This window comes from Pogona vitticeps, chromosome 7 (assembly GCF_051106095.1).
Source record: "Pogona vitticeps strain Pit_001003342236 chromosome 7, PviZW2.1, whole genome shotgun sequence".
NCBI classification, from domain to species: Eukaryota; Metazoa; Chordata; class Lepidosauria; order Squamata; family Agamidae; genus Pogona; species Pogona vitticeps.
Window position 1 is genome coordinate 5127951 of NC_135789.1, and position 17599 is coordinate 5145549.

General features: G+C 49.5%; 3 protein-coding genes across 3 annotated transcripts in view; all 3 read right to left on the reverse strand.

The window, feature by feature from the left end:
• The window catches only part of SSU72 (SSU72 homolog, RNA polymerase II CTD phosphatase), a 36880-nt gene extending 35577 nt beyond the window's left edge, over window positions 1-1303 (reverse strand). Inside the window, exon 1 of the mRNA XM_020782317.3 lies at window positions 1026-1303. Coding sequence (XP_020637976.1) covers window positions 1026-1105 — 80 coding nt within the window. The 5' untranslated portion in view covers window positions 1106-1303. The remainder of the gene's footprint in view (window positions 1-1025) is intronic.
• A 1714-nt stretch (window positions 1304-3017) lies between these two features.
• LOC110073140 (uncharacterized) lies at window positions 3018-6202 on the reverse strand. Its single transcript, XM_020782010.3, has one exon. It carries the CDS (start codon window positions 4253-4255, stop codon window positions 3155-3157), a length of 1101 nt encoding a protein of 366 aa, XP_020637669.3. The 5' UTR covers window positions 4256-6202; the 3' UTR covers window positions 3018-3154.
• Window positions 6203-11369: 5167 nt separating this feature from the next.
• Window positions 11370-15437, reverse strand: FNDC10 (fibronectin type III domain containing 10). Its single transcript, XM_020782000.3, has one exon. The coding sequence runs from the start codon at window positions 15109-15111 to the stop codon at window positions 14365-14367; it is 747 nt and encodes a 248-aa protein (XP_020637659.3). The 5' UTR covers window positions 15112-15437; the 3' UTR covers window positions 11370-14364.
• Between the last annotated feature and the right edge of the window lie 2162 nt (window positions 15438-17599).

Genomic DNA, 17599 nt, shown 5'->3' on the forward strand with positions numbered 1-17599 from the left:
CTTCTCCTTTTAAGGAGAAATGGCAGGGTAAAAACATTTTTAAATAAATAAAATTAAATACGTTCTCCCCCCAGCCTCATGTGTTTCACCTGCTCCATGTGTTCTTTCCATTTTCCCCATTCAATCTCTCTCTCTCCATCCACCCTTTAAGATATTGTCTTTCACCAATGGGTCTACTTTCAGAAGAAAAGCGGGGTAAAAATATTTCAAATAAATAAAATAAACCAAGCCCTAGGAACTTCCAACATTTCTACAAACTGTCTCATTATTATACTGCACTTGCAATAAAATTGATTATTATTTGTTATTTATTTAAAATATTTTACCCTGGTTTTTTCCTTTAAAGGACCCGAGGGATCTTGAAGTGATGCAACTGCTATGGGATGAGGAGGTGGTTTCCTTTTTTTAAAACAAAAACCCTCAAGCATCTGATAAAACAAAAAATTGAGCCATTTCAGAGCCAGGAAACCATCATCCTCCAAAATGGGCGTTCGTGCAAGTCATGTGACCGTAGACTTCCTGAAACCCTCCCTTCTCTTCCTGGGATACACCCTTGGCTAATCAAGGCGGGCCCTCGCCCCATTTCCGGGGGCGCTGGGACTACAAACCCCGTTGTCTCCAACCCACAGGCCCATGGGAGTTGTAGTCTCCATATATAGGCGTTTTTTTAAAAGGTTTTTTTTTTAAATAAAAGACCCAAGTAATTTAGAGGTGGTTAAAAAAAAGCAGGCCAAGGGGGCTCCTTTTCCTCATCATGACGTGGCCTTAATGAGCACACCCTGTTACCGGGGAAGGTCGCTGTTCTTCAAGCCAAGCTCCTAATTAATGAGGGATTACGGTCCACCTCAGGGTCCAGACGCAGTGGGGGTTTCAGCCCCTGCCTCGTCGTATGGGTGGAATTTAAATAATAATAATAACAACAAATGAGGAAAAAGAGGTCAAGCGCGAAGGAGGGAGGCTGGCGGGGGAGGCCTCGTCCGGCCCTGGGTGGCTTTTTTTCTCCTCTGTTCTGTTTTCTTTTTTACCTGAGGATATTGTGGGCCTCCATGCTGCGGTTTTGGTTGCTGGAGCAAACCACCGCCACCCGAAGCGGCGAGGAGGGCATGGCCGGCTTGTGGCTGCCCGCCCGGCGAAGGAAAGACGCGGGGGGCTGGGAGAGATGGAGAGGGCGAGGGGGTGGCCGAAGAAGGACCACCGGCGGCGGCGACAACGACGAAAGGCCCACGGCGAAGCTTCCCTTCCTCCCTGCCGACGAAGCCGGGCTCCTCTGGCGCTCACAAAATGGCGGCCGCGCCAAGCGGAAGAGGCGGGGCCTGGCGACGTGTCTGGCTTCCCCTTTGGGCGCCCCCGCCTTCCACGCTCGCTCCGCCCGCTAGCGGTCTCCCCTGACCATAGAGAAACGGAAGTCAGGGAAACAGAGTGGCCCCTCCTGGTCACGGCTCCATTCCATTCCTCTCCGATCTAGCCATTTCCTGCCTCTCTCTATGGTCATCCTGGAGGCTTGCTGGAGACCGGCACCACCACCCCTTCCCATCCGCCTCAATAAGCCGCCTTGGGTGCTTTTGGAGGAGAAAGGCGGCGTCAAAATATTTTAAACAAAAATAAATATTTTTAATGTGTGAATTCCATGGCAACGGTTCACTGGGCCTATCATGAAAAAAGCATAGGCCCTAAAAGCAGTGGTTCCTGACCTTGGGCTCCCAGAGGTTCCTGGACTACAACTCCCAGAAGCCTTTGCCACCAGTTGTGCTGGCCAGGACTTCTGGGAGTTGCAGTCCAAGAACCTCTGGGGACCCAGGATTGGGAAGGACTGATTCCTAGAGATTTTGAGGGGCTTATAACTCTCAACATCTCATCCTGCAGGATGTGATGACTGGGGATGATGGGAGTTGTAGTTCCCCAGAAATACCTGGAGAGCCATGGATTCCTTGGGTGAAAGAAAACAACAAGGGAAATAATAAATCTCCTTGTTAAGACCTACAGTATTGGGGGGAGGAGACAGATTCAAAGCCCTTTGCATCCTGGGAGTTGTAGTTTTCCTGGCCCTCCTATGAAATATGGCCCAAGGAACATTGATCATCCCTTGAACTACATTTCCCAGGATGCCTTATGCTACCCACAGAAGGAAAGTAATACTGTAAATATACAGTAGTCCTAACTAGGGAGTGGGTGGGATTTTACCTACATCATCATCAAGAACTGCAGAGCTGTCAGGGACCCTATAGATCAAGTCCAGCCCCTGTTAAGGAGCCACCGCGGGGAATCGAACTCACAGCCTCTGGCTCTGGAGACCTAAACCACGGAGCTATTGTTAATCCCTGCTCTGACTAGGAATTACTATTAAATAAGGCTTGCGTCTCAGCTTGAGAGATGGTCTTCCTCCTTCCATAAATGTATACAACTTCTATCCCCAAATTTGTTGTTGTTCTCGGGGGAGCATGGAAAAGTTACGCTTTTATCATATTTCCCAAGTCCTCCAGAAAAAGTGGCTTCTGGGGAGTTAGTCCCGAAGGAACTTTCCCAAATTCGATCACTTGCCACCTTTAAAAAGTTACTATTTCGGACTAAGATTTTCCAAACCCCAGAGCAGTTAGGGTCCATGCTGGCTGTGAAAGGTCCAGAAGGTGTGGGTCTACCAAGTAACTTTTCTCAACGTTGCTTCAGCCCATTCACCAAAGCCCATCCTCGATTACCCTGAACGTTTTTCCAAAATCGAATGTGGAGGATCCTTGAATGAAATAATAATAATTGCATGCTGCCAAGTCAATTATGAGAAGACTCAGAAGTGGTTTCCCCTTCCCTTCTTCTGGGGAGGGATCCCTGGGACGGTGCAGCTGGCCCAAGGCCACCCAGGCTGGCTCTTCTCCCAGGGGATTCAAACCCCCAATCTCTGGCCAGCCCTCCTTAAAATTGTTCCTATAAATATGTGTATAATACCTTGTTGAGCTGATCACCCCTTAAACTTTTATTCAGTTTATAGTCCCACAAAATATTAATATATATTCTCACAAATCAGCTTTTGCACTATTAATGTTTATTCTCACAAATCAACTTTTGTATTATTACTATTATTATTATTATTATTAAAGTTCAACCTTTGGTTTTTGGAAGTCCTCACCCTGCAGACTTTAATTTGGCTGCAGCTTCCGGCCTCTTAAAAGCACTTCCGGTTGACCCCGGATGCACCGAATTCGCCGTACTCCTCCCGTGTAAACCACATGGGTTCAAAAGAGGCCAGTCGGGCAATCACGGAGCCGCCGATCCAGGCCGCGCAGGATCTATTGGACGGCGTTGCGATCCGTAACAAAGCGCCCTCCGGAATATGTTGCTCAACCTCTTTGTAAAGCCTTTCCTCCAAGCCTCGGAAAAGAGAGGAACCCCCCGAAAGGATCACGTTCTTGTAGAGAGGGGTGCAAATATCCTTGTCGCACCTCTTAATGCTTTCGGTGATCATGGCGGGAAGGCCAGGGGCGTCCACACTGACTGTTTGAGGGGCAAAAAGGATTTCCGGCATTTGATGGAAATGGAAGTTGATCTTCATAGCGTTTCCATCTGGGAGGGTCAGGAGCTTCTCCACCTTCTTCTGAGCTTCTAGGTGGGGCTCCAAAGCCACATAGCAGAAATTCTTCCTGAGGGCCTTAACTATTTTTCTCTTTTTCCTGCTTAATGGCGCATTGTTGTTCTTCCAAAGGCAGTTGGCAAGGTGCTCGGTTATATCCTTCCCGGCCAGATCAAGTTGGACCACCCCGTGAGGTAAACAATGCCCGTCATAGACTGGGACCGTGTGAGTCACTCCGTTTCCGCTGTCCACCACCAAACCCATGATGCGGGCCGAGGCGTAAGCAGCCAGAACAGCTTGGACCGAGAGGTACAAAGCGGGAACCATGAACCGTTCAAACATCAGTTCTGTCATTTTCACCCGGTTATGAAGTGGGTTCAAAGGGCGTTCAGAGAGCAGCACGGGACATGTGCTGGCTTCTACCTTCAGCTCTTCTTCATAGACATGGCGCCACAGCTTCTCCATGTCGTCCCAATCGCTAATGACCCCTCTCCTGACCGGATAATTCAACGAGACCCCTTCCTTGGAGAGAGCTCGCTTCCCGATGTAGCAGGTGTTGGCATCCTCCTCAAAGCGGCCAACGGCGGACGGGAGGATTGACCATGGTAGAGATTGGCCTGCGATCCCAGCTTTGCACCACCCAGAGCCATTGTCAATGACGACCGCCGGTTTTCGCAAGACGTTCCCATCCGACATGGTTCCTTCAATTAAAAAAAAAATTAAGACAAAATGCAGTTGTGGTCTGAGAAGCTCTGGGGACCCAGGATTGGGAAGGACTGATTCCTAGAGATTTTGAGGGGCTTATAACTCTCAACATCTCCTCCTGCAGGATGTGATGACTGGGGATGATGGGAGCTGTAGTTCCCCAGAAATACCTGAAGAGCCATGGATTCCTTGGGTGAAAGAATAAATCTCCTTGTTAAGACCTATTTGGGGGAGGAGAGAGATTCAAAGCCCTTTGCATCCTGGGAGTTGTAGTTTTCCTGACCCTCCTATGAAATATGGCCCAAGAGACATTGATCATCACTTGAACTACATTTCCCAGAATGTCTTATGCTACCCACAGAAGGAAACTAAGAAATGTAGTCCTAACTAGAGGGGTGGGAGGGATTTTAGCTACATCATCATCATCAAGAACTGCAGAGCTGTCAGGGACCCTATAGATCAAGTCCAGCCCCTGTTAAGGAGCCACAGTGGGGAATCGAACTCACAACCTCTGGCTCCAGAGACCTAAACCACTGAGCTATTGTTAATCCCTGCTCTGACTAGGAATTACTATTAAATAAGGCTTGCGTCTCAGCTTGAGAGATGGTCTTCCTCCTTCCATAAATGGATACAACTTCTATCCCCAAATCTGTTGTTGTTGTTCTCGGGTAAGCTTGGAAAAGTTACGCTTTTATCATATTTCCCAAGTCCTCCAGAAAAGGTGGCTTCTGGGGAGTTAGTCCCAAAGGAACTTTCCCAAAGTCCATCACCTGCTGGAAGTTTAGTCTGAACATTTCCAAATGAAGCTACAAACTGTTGCCTGAAGATCATATTAGAATGATAGGAGGAAAAAACCTTTTTCTTTGGTCAAAGTTGTATGGTACCTCAGTTCCCCAAGAGGAGAAGGACCCACTGTGAGAAAGCTGCGTTGACATCCCAAAGGGTGAGACGTCCAAGCCAAGTGGTGTCATCATGGTGTCATAGAGTGGGGCCTGATGATGTCACAAATGGCAAGGCTGGTGATGTCACAATGCAGAAGTCCCGATTTTTAAAAATGAAATAATAATAGTAATAAAAATAATAATCAATTCCAGTGAAATCGCTGTAGAGTGAAATCCTCGTTAAGTGAAATAAAAAAGCCCATTGAAATGCACTGAAAACCCTTCAATATGGGTATTCATAGACATGGGCTGGTAAGGATTTGCTCTGTTTTTTAATGAAATCAACTGGTCCTGCAGCCAGCCAAGCAACGAACGTAATTAGACTGCAGTGGAACCCAACGGCTTGAGCATCTGGGAATGGACACTAACCAAATTAAGGGTTTTCATCTAAAAACTGACACTTCAAGCCGATCGGGAGCAGTTGTCTCAGTAAGACGCTCACTGGAAAAAAAGAAATAAAAAAACCGGCTGTCAACATTTTGCAAACTTTGGGAGCTTGTAACGTTTAAGCAAAGGCAAATGCCCACTCAGAAGCCAGAGTCAAGCCATCATCTAGAACAGAATCTTATAATATTTTGATTTATTTATTTTTTCTTTATCATCACCATTATCCCAGGAGATCAAGGGTGGCATAATCTTGCTGAAAACATGGAGTGGAAGGGAAATGGCAGTAAGTGTTTCCTTTGCTCCAGCCAGATCCTTGTGGTGTGTGACTCTTCCCTGCGATCCGTCACGAAAGTGACCGCACAACAGGAAGTCTGCTTACCTGATTTCCTTTCCACCCTGGGTTTAGAACGCAGGATCCTGGCCCTAGTTCTTCATTTCTCTGCCGGGAGATGGAAGCTATTCATCATAACCCCAGGTGTACACTAGGTGGTGCCCTAGGCTTTGCATCGTCAAAATAATTTTTTAGAAGGCAGTAAAAAAATGAAGCTAAATTCTCAGTGTGGTGTAGTGGATAGAATGAGAGACTAGGACTCTGGAGAGCAGAGTTCGAATCCCTGCTCAGCTGTGGAAACTGATGGTGGAATGGCAAAAACCTCTCCTTGAAAACTCTATTAGGGTCCCTATAAATTGGTTCCATCTTGACAGCAAAACACACACACACACAATTGAGGCTCAAGGGTCCCCAGATGTTCTCAGACTAAAACTCCCAGAAGCTTTCCCCACCAGCTATGCTGGCCAGGATTTCTGGGAGTTGTAGTCCTAGAACATCTGGGGACCAACGTTTGCAAAGCACTGATGCGGAAGAAAGAAGATGGGGCTGCTTATAGAGATCGAAAATCCAGGTCTTTTGCATGCTTTGGTAGCTGTACAATCAATTTCGTGTCAGCCTTCCCTCATTCAACCCATCTAAGTGCTTAATTGTGGGTTTGAAGAAACATTAAATGGAGGATGAGATACAGGACTCTTGGGACTTTTATAATGTGTTTTAGCTGCCTAGAGTGGTCATAACTGACCAGATAGGTGGGAAATTAATTAATTAATTAATTAAATACTTTTTTGGAGGTGGCACTAGCTTAAATAATTAGTACCAATTTACTATGGCACTGCACCACTGTTAAATCACCCACCCCCTCCTGCAGTGCTGTTATTCTGGCTGCCTCTTTGGGACCGAGCAGGGTGATTCATAGTGATGATTATCGCTAACTCATTAAGGGGCAAGCATAACACAACTAAGACAAGGCTGAAGGCCAAGTTTGATGTTTCACATCTCCTAACCCATCACCAGCTGGAGGGGGTGACCTCTTCCAGATTGTAGGATGGATTAAGTGTTGGGGTACAAAATGGCAAAAGCTGGAAAAATGATGAAAACTGGACTGATGGGGAATGAGATCCTGGCATTTGGAAATCCCCCTTCAGAAGGGCTGGATTCTGCACCCCTCCCCGCACCTTGAGATTCTCCACCCCTGTTTTATATCAAAGATGATGCAACCCACTCCTACCAACAGAAAATACATCCATTGTGTCCTGTCTATAGATGGGAAGGCCTGGGGAGGGAACAGAAAAAATTGGGAGTGGAGGGGAGAGGGTTCCCCTCCACCCCCATTTTACCCCCTAAGCTGTTTCATATAGCTTCAAAAATTTTTGGAAATTCTACCTCTCTCTCATGGCTTGGCTTGAAGGATGATAGGGTTGGCCATGGGCTGAACACCTTTGAAGGAAGCAGGTGGAGTTCAGTACTCATGGAAGCCTTATTCCAGCTTGCAGGCTGTGGAGGGTGAAAAAGGCCATGCTTTTTCAGCACCATGGCCAGCTCCCAATGAAGGTACCTTGACCACCAGGGATCACCTTAGAGAAGACTCCAAGGCTATCTTAGAACGGCAGAGCTAAAAGGGGCCCTTATAGATCATCAAGTCCGATTCTGCTCCTGCCCAGGAGCCACGGTGGAGAATCAAACTCACAGCCTCTGGCTTTGCAAACAGAGGACTCAACCATGGAGCAATCCAACCCCAGGCAGCCTGAAATGAAATGTGAGCATATTTATGGGGTTGGACCACGGCTCCCGGAATTCCTAAGGTAGCACCTCCTCGACCTGAGATGATATTCTGTCCTGAGCCCAGGGTTTGAGAACGATGCAGAGATGATCTCATAGCTTACTGTGGAACTCATAGACACTTGAGTACCCTTAATATCACCTAGGATTGCCCCTCTCTGAGAGACTATGGGAGGCTTAAAGGGGCTACACTCCACCCCAGTGGTCTTGCAGGTGCTAGGAAGCCTTCTCCTCATGATCCCTTAGCCAAGAGGTCTCTCCATAGCTCCCCCCTGTCCCAATGCGGCACGATTCCAACACGTTGGACTCCACATCCCATCAACCCCCCTCAACGGCTAAGGTTATGCATCTCCCTGGATCTGCAGAACACCCTGTTGGGCAAGGCGGCTTGACTGTTTCTCACAGTCAAAGGAAATGCACTCTGCACAAGCTCAGGAGCACCTTCACATCTCCTTGACTTGGGTATAACCCAGCCTTTTCTACCCCCGCCTTGCCTTCCCTGAGCTCAAGACGCCTCGGTTCCTCTATGCTAGGATATCCTGACTCTATCTATGGCCAAGATGGCCCCTGAAACAGATGGCAGGCGGTCATGAAAAACTGGGAGGGAAATAGAGTGGACTACAAACTCCAGAATCCCTGAGGCAGCTGCTGCTGGCTGGCAGATGGTGGAACATCATTTGTGTTGAGTTCCTGTGCACAGGCGAAGTCTTGTTCATGAGAGATCCTAATGAAGGCAAAGGGTTTTTCTCAAGAGGGCCATGTCCCCTTGTTCTGTCTCCTCCACCTGTTCTGCCTTGGCTTCTCTCCAGCAGCCACAGGAAAGGCAATGACTCAGCCAAAACAAATAGCGCATCCCCAACCCCTCTCAGCCTGAACTTTAAAATCTGCATTCCAGGCGGAACACCTCTGCCGTGCAAAAGAGGAGGAGGAACAGATGTATGAACAGAGCAACCCAACTAGAGAAGGGGGACGGCCCATGGAGGAACAGCTTCCTAAGCCATGCCAGGCTTTCCCCCACACACACACATCTTTCCTTGTCTTGAGCTGGCTAGCTGGCTGAGTGGTTTAGTCCCTGGCTGCAGAGCCAGCCTGGGTAGCCTTGGGCAACCTACACAGTCCCAAGGATCCCTCCCTCTAGAAGAAGGGAAGAGAATTCTGCGTGTTCTCTACCTTGGAAAACCATGGAATGGGTTGCCATAGGTCAGAGGTGACTTGAAAGCACATGATGATGATGATGATGATGATGATGATGATGATGATGATGATGATGATGATGATGATGATGATGATGATGATGATGATGATGATGATGATGTATTCCTTGTCATAAGGCCAGCACCCAGCAGCGACTTGGAAAAGACTCAGTGATGGAAAAAATTATCTCAGCCGGGGGGGGAACAAGGTTTGGGGCTCAGACGCTCTTTGAACCCAAGAGGCTGGAACCCCTTTCCTGCAACCAGAGCCCATGATGCTGGTGTCTTCCTCCCCCCCCCCCTCTGAGACAACCTCCTTGAACCTGGGCTAATCTCGGCAGCCCTTAATCCTAGTTTCAGCAGAGTTTGCAAACGCTGCTTTTTGGGCCCATAATCGCATGATCAGGCACTAATCATGTGAGAACCCCATCAGTATTTCATTCAGAAACAGCAATTAGCCACCAGATTGACCCAGTTTTCTCCCCCCCCCCTTACATAAGCATCACATGGCAGTCAAATTCTGGGTGTAATTCAGGAACCAGAGGGGTCTAAACAGAAGGCCTTTTGCCTGCTGAAGGATGGTCCCTTTTTTTGTTTTTAAACGGAGCAGACTTTTTGATCCAGTGAATTTCATTCTCCAGCAGGATCTGAGTTTTGGCTTCCTCCCTCATGTGAAATCAACATTTGAATTCTAACCTCCTGCAAATAAATGATGTAAATCAAAAACTCTTGAGTTCTCCTGGGGAGCCGCCTGGCGTTCAAAGTCACCTTCATCCATCCTTGCTTCTACTGCATCTGTTTGGCAATGATCCTTGCCGAATCCAGGCGAGGCGCCTTTCTTTACCAAAACAGGTACTGGATTGGGACCAGGTGCAACCGTTTAGTGGAGACACAAGTGGGTTGGGTACTACAACTTCCATCATCCTTCATCATCACCTAGGCAGGCTAGGGAAGATGGGACATGCCATTCCCCAACATATACAGTACAGGCATTCTAACAGGGTCAGAAGGTTGCAGCAAGACTCAGAAGATGCCGGTTCAAGCCCTCTGCTTGGATTATGGGTAAGGTAGTCCCAAAGGAATAAACATTTCCCAGCTCTGGATCCATCTGGTCTTAGAAAAGGGAACAAACGCCCCCCCACCCCCCACCCCAGCTCCTGGCCTGATCTTTTCTATGCCCAAGGGCATTAATATCCCTAAAAGCCAGGCGCTCGCTCCCTTCTGCGGCCACAAAGTAATTACAGCTCTTAATAAAATGTTGCTGGGACATTTCTCTTTATCAGCTGTCTTAATTTGCTCTGGCTTGGTAAAGTGGCTGAAAATAACTCAACCCCCTTGCCCATCCACACCACCCCGCTTGCTTGCTTTCGTCTCTACTTCTCTCTCTCTCTCTCTCTCTCTCTGCTTCTCAGGGAGGGAGGGCAAAGTGCCAAGATCAATACAACTGACCTTGGAATAGATCAAGGAGGTGGCCAGATCCCTTTAGGGCAGAAAGCCATCAGCCCTCTGAAACAAGAGTCGCTGGGTGAGTGGCCAGAAGGGGCTGCCAGGGCCTGGAGGCCATGCACGGAGGGGCGGCCAGGGTGGCACTGATGCCAATGAAGCCCGCGGAGGCGAAGCTGCCATGCAACTGTGCCTGGAAATAATGCCCACGGAGAACTGCACAGCCATGCTATTTCTCTCTTGCCACAACTCCAGCGGCCGGCCAGACCTTGTGGGTCCATCTGTTTGGTGGGGCAGCACCAGCTAGCAAATGGGGCTACGATGACCCAAGAATGTGCTTTTTTTAAAAGCCTAGATTGAATCAAGGAATCTGCAGCCTGGCCAGAAACAAAAGGGAATATTCTTTGGAAGGCCACCCCAATTCCTGGAGCATCAGTCCTGGGTCTTCCAGAGTGGTCTTCAGAGTCTATCCATCATCTGCAACTCTGCCAGGGAATACCAGACTCGGGTTTGTTCTCTTTTGCCTTGCCAACACCACCCCTCAGTAGTCACATTGTGCCATGCTGGGAACCTCAAACATTTGTGGAAGATCAGTTCGAAGGTGGTTGCCCTGTGGGATTATTAAATCATCCAAAAATGATCAGATCATTTGTAGCTCAATAGCCACCAGTATTCTGGGATGGGGTCCGAGGAAATAAATAAACACTCCAAAGTCTTGTTTAATGGCCATGCCCACTTCATCATAACATCCTTGTTCACTTCGTTTCCCAGTTTCCCCCTCCTCTCTTTTCAAAAAGCTTGAGAAATCTTATTTACAAGCATCCTGGTGTTTTGGAGTACAGTAGTTTAGATCCCCTTTTTTTGGCCTTCGGCATTGCCCGCCACTGGAACACAGCCCTGAAGAACTCTTCAGACACAGAACGACAGGTCAAAAGATTCCCTTTCTTTTATTTCGTAAATCCTGTGGCACCAATCTAACCCATGCCTCTATGGGGACGTGCCCCCCCCAAAAAAACACATACCAAGTCGTATGAAGTTTTGTTGATTTTTATTTGCTCCTGACAGATGGTAACGAGAGCCAATGACAATTGAGGCTGCTCCTAATTTGCATAGCTCCGCCCTGGGTTGGTCTCTTGGTTCTCCCACATTGGGATCAAGAGACAGTGCCCAGAAACTAATTTGAAGTAACACCTATCGTTGTGTATAAGCTGCCTTGCGTGTGTTCATTTCTGAAAGCTGGGGGTTTGATTTCATTTTTAAAAATAACGAACCACTACGATGAATACGACTCGGTCCAAAACTTAGCAGGCAACCTCGAGCAACTTTCTCTCTCTACAGTAAGACAGGAAATGGCAAGATTTAAATAAAGTAAATCATTAAAAAAAATAAGGGGGGTGCAGGTTTTCCAAAACCACATCAGTATTGCTGTAGAAAAATGCCCCGTTAATTGCATTATCTATTTAAGAGAAACCACCAGGAAATCTGAAATGGATTCACAAATTTATCCTGGACTAGGGTCCAGCTGTCGTTTCATTCGTCCACCAATGCAGTTAAGGCAATTCGAGGGAAATCAGTAGGTAATCAAGCCTAAGGCTTTTGCGGGCATAGGGTCAAGGAAGGAAGGAGTAAATAAACAAATACATCAATACATCAATTTATCTCCCCCATACAACTAAGAGTACTCAAGCAGGAAAAGCAAGGGTAAACTTTTGGCACTAAGGCACAAAATGATTATTTTAATACTGAGGAGTGGCTACCATCTGTGTATTGCAGAAGCCGGCAGTGGGGGGGCGGGGGAAGCGTGAGCGATCACAGGATTTTAATTTGCTGCCTTCCATTGTTCAATGTCACTCTTAAAACATCTTCTCTTCCCGGCTCCTCGCCAGATCCCCCTTCCTGCTCCTGCCCACCTTGTTCAAGGTGACTCTCTCCAGATCCCCCCTTTTTTTCTACTACAGCACCCATCCACCCAGGCCTACAGTCAAGAGTGATGGGCTTTGTAGTCCCCAATAAGGGCAGGGTGCCCTATTGGAGACGAGCTCCCTTAATCATCTCTGCTAATGACCAGCAAAAAAAGTTGCCCAACGTGACACAAGACCTGACAGAACAGAGATCAGCTCCAGAATAAGACGCTTTTTAAAAATAAAACGTCCCGCAATCAAAACACTGCATTTTAATTTATTTTTTATTTTTTGCATTTCAGGTGGAGATGTTCAAATCCTCACCCAGTCTGGCTTTTTCTCCTTTCCAACCAGTGGAAGAGACTACTAGGAGAGACTTTAATTAACCTCCCAAAAGGTTATTATTAGGAAGTGGGTACAGTGGGGTCTCTACTTAAGAACTTAATCTGTATTGGAAGGTGGTTCTCAAGTTGAAAAGTTCTTATGTTGAATCTGCATTTCCCATAGGAATGCATTGAAAACCATTTAATCCGTATCTGCTCTTTTCTGTCCATAGAAACTACAGTACCTCCGAAACTAATGTTTGCCACCTGGCGCTCCCCAGACACAGAGGACAACAAATCCCAACATCCCCCTGGCTAGTTGGGGAATCATGGGAGGGGGTAATCCAAACACACCGTGGAGACCCCCACACTGGGGAAAGACACAACAGGAGGCAGATGTCTGGACAAGGGAATATCTAGATACATGAGAAATGGCAGTTACATCTAACATCCGGAGGTGAAGAAAACAGTTGAAACAGGGGAAAAGAGATCCAAAGCAGAAAGATTGGAAGCTAGCTCCTCCCTCCAGGGTGGCTGCCAAAATGGTCCTTCCCCTTTCCAGCCGGTCTTTATATACTGCAAGTAAGCTCCACCCACCTATGTGCCCTGCTCAGCCATTCCCCTGGGTCTTAAAGTTCCCTCTGATTTCATACCAGCTCCACATCAAACAGTCATGGTTCCCCACCTTGTGTTCCCAGATGTTCTTGGACCGCAACTCCCAGAAATCCCGGCCAGCCCAGCAGGTGGTGAAGGCTTCTGGGAGTTGTTGTCCAAGAACATCTGGGAACACAAGGTTGGGAAGCCAATGTTTAGCTGGCAGGCCTAATCCATGCATTGAGAGTTCAGTTCCACCACCTCCTGGTACCTCTCGTCTATATTACAGATGCAGGTGTAGTGGGTGAGATTGAATGTCAGCCCCATTTTACCGAGGAAAACAATTTGCCTATGAAAATGAGGCATAAGGAAAAAACATAATACTTCACTCTCCAGAGGGCATACATAAGAGGCATTTCTTGCAACTGAGAAGGGTAGATCTTTTCCAGAATGGTGCTCAGCACCCACCCTTGCCAGAGAGATGAGTTAGAAGAGGCATCATCCTAGAAGAAACATATGTGTGAAGTCTGGCCACGCTACAGTTCTCTCACTACAATTCCCAGAACCCCCCAAGGGGCTTCCCAGCACCACGGTGCCCATGTGCCATGAATGGAGGAGAGACATTCACTCCTGTTTAACAGAATGCCTCTTCTAGGGCGACGCTGGCAGTCTACAGTTCCAATTCATAGACACCTTAAATTAACATTTTTTTATAAAATACACCAGTCCGCTCTTATTTCAAAGAGGAACCCACTGAATTGATCCATAGGATGCTGTGTGTATGTGTTTTCTTGAAGAAAAGATAACCCATTATCCACTTAATCTTTGCAACCTTCTTGCTCACTGGCTCTTACGCACGTCGTCCTCCAGCAGTAAGACACACACACACCCATCCGATGCTGTAGGGTTTACTCTTAAGTAAGCAAGAACTTCACCTGGCACACTTCCCCCCCCCCCTTGGCCAGGTTTACTCAGGAGAAAGCCTGCGTCCCGAGCCTGCCTGTCACCTCTCAAGCCAACACGGGGCTACAGTCGGACGGGCCCGATCCTACACGCACACCCTGCTCTCAGCCCCAGGTAGTTGGGCCCGATCCACCTAGGGAGATTGGGCCCGATTCACGTAGGGAAGGTGGGCCCGATCCACGGGGGGGCGGGGGTGTCTCCGCCTGGCTCTCCGGGTTGTTGGCGGTTCCGCGATCGCGTGGGGCTCAGTTGCCCCGCTTGCCGGGGGCGGCGGCGGCGGCGGAAAGGGGAAAGTTCTCGGTCAGATAAGCCACGAGGAGACAGATGAGGACCAGCATCACGCAGATGGATCCCCCGACGGCCGTCATGGCGATCACGATGTCCCGCATGCCGGCCGGCTGGACGGTGAACTCGACGCACTCCGGGGGCCAGGAGGGCGGCGGCGGAGAAGACGGAGGTGGATCGGGCCCACGGGCCTGGGCGGCGGAGAGGGAGCCGAACAGGGGCTGCAAGCAGAGGCGGTAGCGGACGCTCCCGTGCGCGTCGGGCAGGAGATAATCCCGGCAGGCGGCGCCCAGCTGCACGCTGTCACACTGGAAACGCGTGTAGGCGCCTTCCCACGAGCAGGAGAGCCAGAAGCCGCGCAAGCGCCGCCCCGGGTCCGGATCGGGCCGGGGAGGCCAGCCCCACTGGAGGAGGACGCTGCCGTTGAGCAGGACGTTGGCCCCGAGGCCCCCCGGGCCGGGCGAGCGGTGAGCCACGCAGGTCCGCGGCGCGCACTGGAAGCCCCGCGCCGGGCGGCGGAAGCAGAGCCGCCCGCCCGCCGTCTCCCCCTCGGCTTCCCCCTCGCTCAGCACCTTGTAGGGGCACCACGGCTCCTCCCCGGGGCTGGGGGGCGCCCGGGGCTCCGCCGCCTCCCCGGCCGCCGGCCCGCGGGCCCGACAGAGGAGCAGCAGCAGCGCCAGCCGGGCGATGGCCAGAGCGAAGCCCATGCCGGCGGCTCATGGATGGGGGGCGGCGGGGTGTGTGTGTGTGGGGGCTTCCCGGCCGACCCGACGCTCCTAGCGGGGCTCGGGCGCCCGGGGATGCCCGGCGGGGCCGGAGGGCGAGCCGGCCGGGGCCCTCCGCCCCTTGGCCGCCCGTTCCCGGGCCATCGGCGCGGTCATTTTCAAAGGGGCAGCCTGGAGAGAGAGGAGGAAGAGGAGGAAGGAGAGCGGAGCGGGATGGGTGGGGGCGCGAAGGCTCCGGCGCCGCCTCTCCGATGGCCTCCGCCAGCCCCGTTAACTCTCGCCGGGCCGGCAAGGTGTGGCGTCCGGGCTGGTGGTGGCTGCTCCCTTTTCTCTCTCTCTCTTCGTAGAACAGGCTGAAAGCCTCAAGCTTGGCCAAGTGCCCCTCTGGAGAACTACAAAACCCATAATCCTTGCTTTTTAAGGACTACACATCCCACATTCCACCGAACGACCCTTCCCAGCATCTAATTCTGAGGGGCAGAGAGCCCAGAATCTCTTCTCTCTGGAGGATGATCAATCCCAGCCTTCTGTGTTTTGAGGAGTACAGACATGGGAATCCCCCGGTTCTGTTTTTGAGGACTACAAATCCCAGATTCCTCCACAGAGTCCTGAAGAAACCCTGGTTCAGAGGGGAGGGTGGGTCATGCTGCAGTCCCAAAGATGCTTAGCTTAGGTGTAACTTCCTTTTTTGAAGATGCAGTAGTGTTGTGCAGTGGATGGAGCATTGGGCTAAGACTGGGGGTGGAGAACGCCAATGCTCTGGTTTCAAGCCACCTATGTGGAGTCCATTTATGACCATCACAACTCGTCACCCAGGGGTGGCCCAAGAATTTATCCAATCCTCCTTAAAGCATCCCTGTTGCCTGCCATCACTCCTTCTTGTGTCCATGAGTTCCACGGCTTAACACCCTGAAGATTTCCCACCATTCAGTGGATGACCTCTTTGGATTCTGATAGGAAGAGAAAGCATGACATCCATCTCTGTATCCATTTTCTCCGTCATTTCACTCAAAAGGAAGGGCTTAAGGATGATCCTTCAAGGTTGAGAGAGCACCTCAAACCAGCATGAATCTGATGTGTCTTCACTCTGGAGATTGCTTTGCCTCTGGAAGGGTCTCTCACTGCACTACAATCGTTTTGACCTGGCAAAGGTACCGTAGACAACTATTCCCCTTTGATTTTCCCTCCAAACATTCCTATCTCCCAGAGTTAGGGAAAAGTTACTTTTTTGGACTATAAGGTCCTAAATTGCAGCCACCACGGTCACCACCCCAGTGGTTACCAGGGGCTCCAATTTCAGGGGTGCTATGAATCCACTCCAGGATTTACTCTGTCTAAGGCTGAAGGCAACCCCCAAAATAGGCCCAGCCTTCCTGTAAAAAGCAGAGTAAATCCTGGCATGGATTTACAGCACCCCTGGAAATGGAGTCACTCCATGTAGCTTTCTGCATGATCTCAATCTCATGATCTTCCACCATGATCTTCATCATTCTTCAGCCAAGCCAGAGCTTGGGAAAGTTGCCTTATAGAATCATCATCATCATAGAACTGCAGAGCTGAAAGGGATCTTCCCATCCAGCCTCTTTCAAGGAAGGCACACCCTAGGAATTGAACGCTGAACCTCTGCCTCCAGAGACCTAAACCACTGAGCGATCCGGCTTTCTGGAGTCCATCTCCTCCAATGGGGATGATGATTGAGGGATTCTAGCCCCGGCACTGCCCAAAAGGGGCATTTTGAAGCATTTCCATTTCCCTCATCGGGTAGCCTCTTGCACACAGGTTAAAAAGTCTGGATCCAACAGCAACGGACTCTTCACGGGGTGAGCCCTCCGGCCGTCAGTTTTGACTAATGCGGCTGCTGTTTCCTTCCAGCCTTTGGCCGCTTGGCTGCTTCCTTGCAAGATCCGTTCCCCCCTCCCCCACCCCGCAGGACGAGGCCTTCTCTGCAAAAACAGTCATTAATAAAACATCGCTGGGGACACAGGTCCACCGCCTGGTTGCAAACGAAGCCAGATTGATCGAACAAGACACGGCAGACGTGTGAGGTCAAACAGTTTGCCTCGCCAAGGATTTCTCTGTTGGAAAGAAGCAAAAGCCGGCTCTGAGGTCTGCAGAAGGCTCTGTCTTCATCACAAAAAAGGGTTTTGGGGACCCCTTGCCATTGACCAGTAGATTTGCCAGAAAGGCTATGAAACATGCAAGAGGGCTACCTCAAACTATCTTGAACAAGCGGGGCGAATCCATCTGGAAAAAGGCATTCTCTCAGTAGCTCTGTCCCCATCTATTCCATTCTTTAAGGAAAGCTTTCAAACATGCAATGTTTGAAGACGGTACCCTATCCCAAAAATCACTTCTCTCACACACTTTTTTAAAGCATTAACCAGTATTCCTTGAATCTCATCCAGGAACAAACCATTCCATGGGTCTGTGCAACTGGTACGATAAAGATCTTTAGCCCTGGTCAAAATCA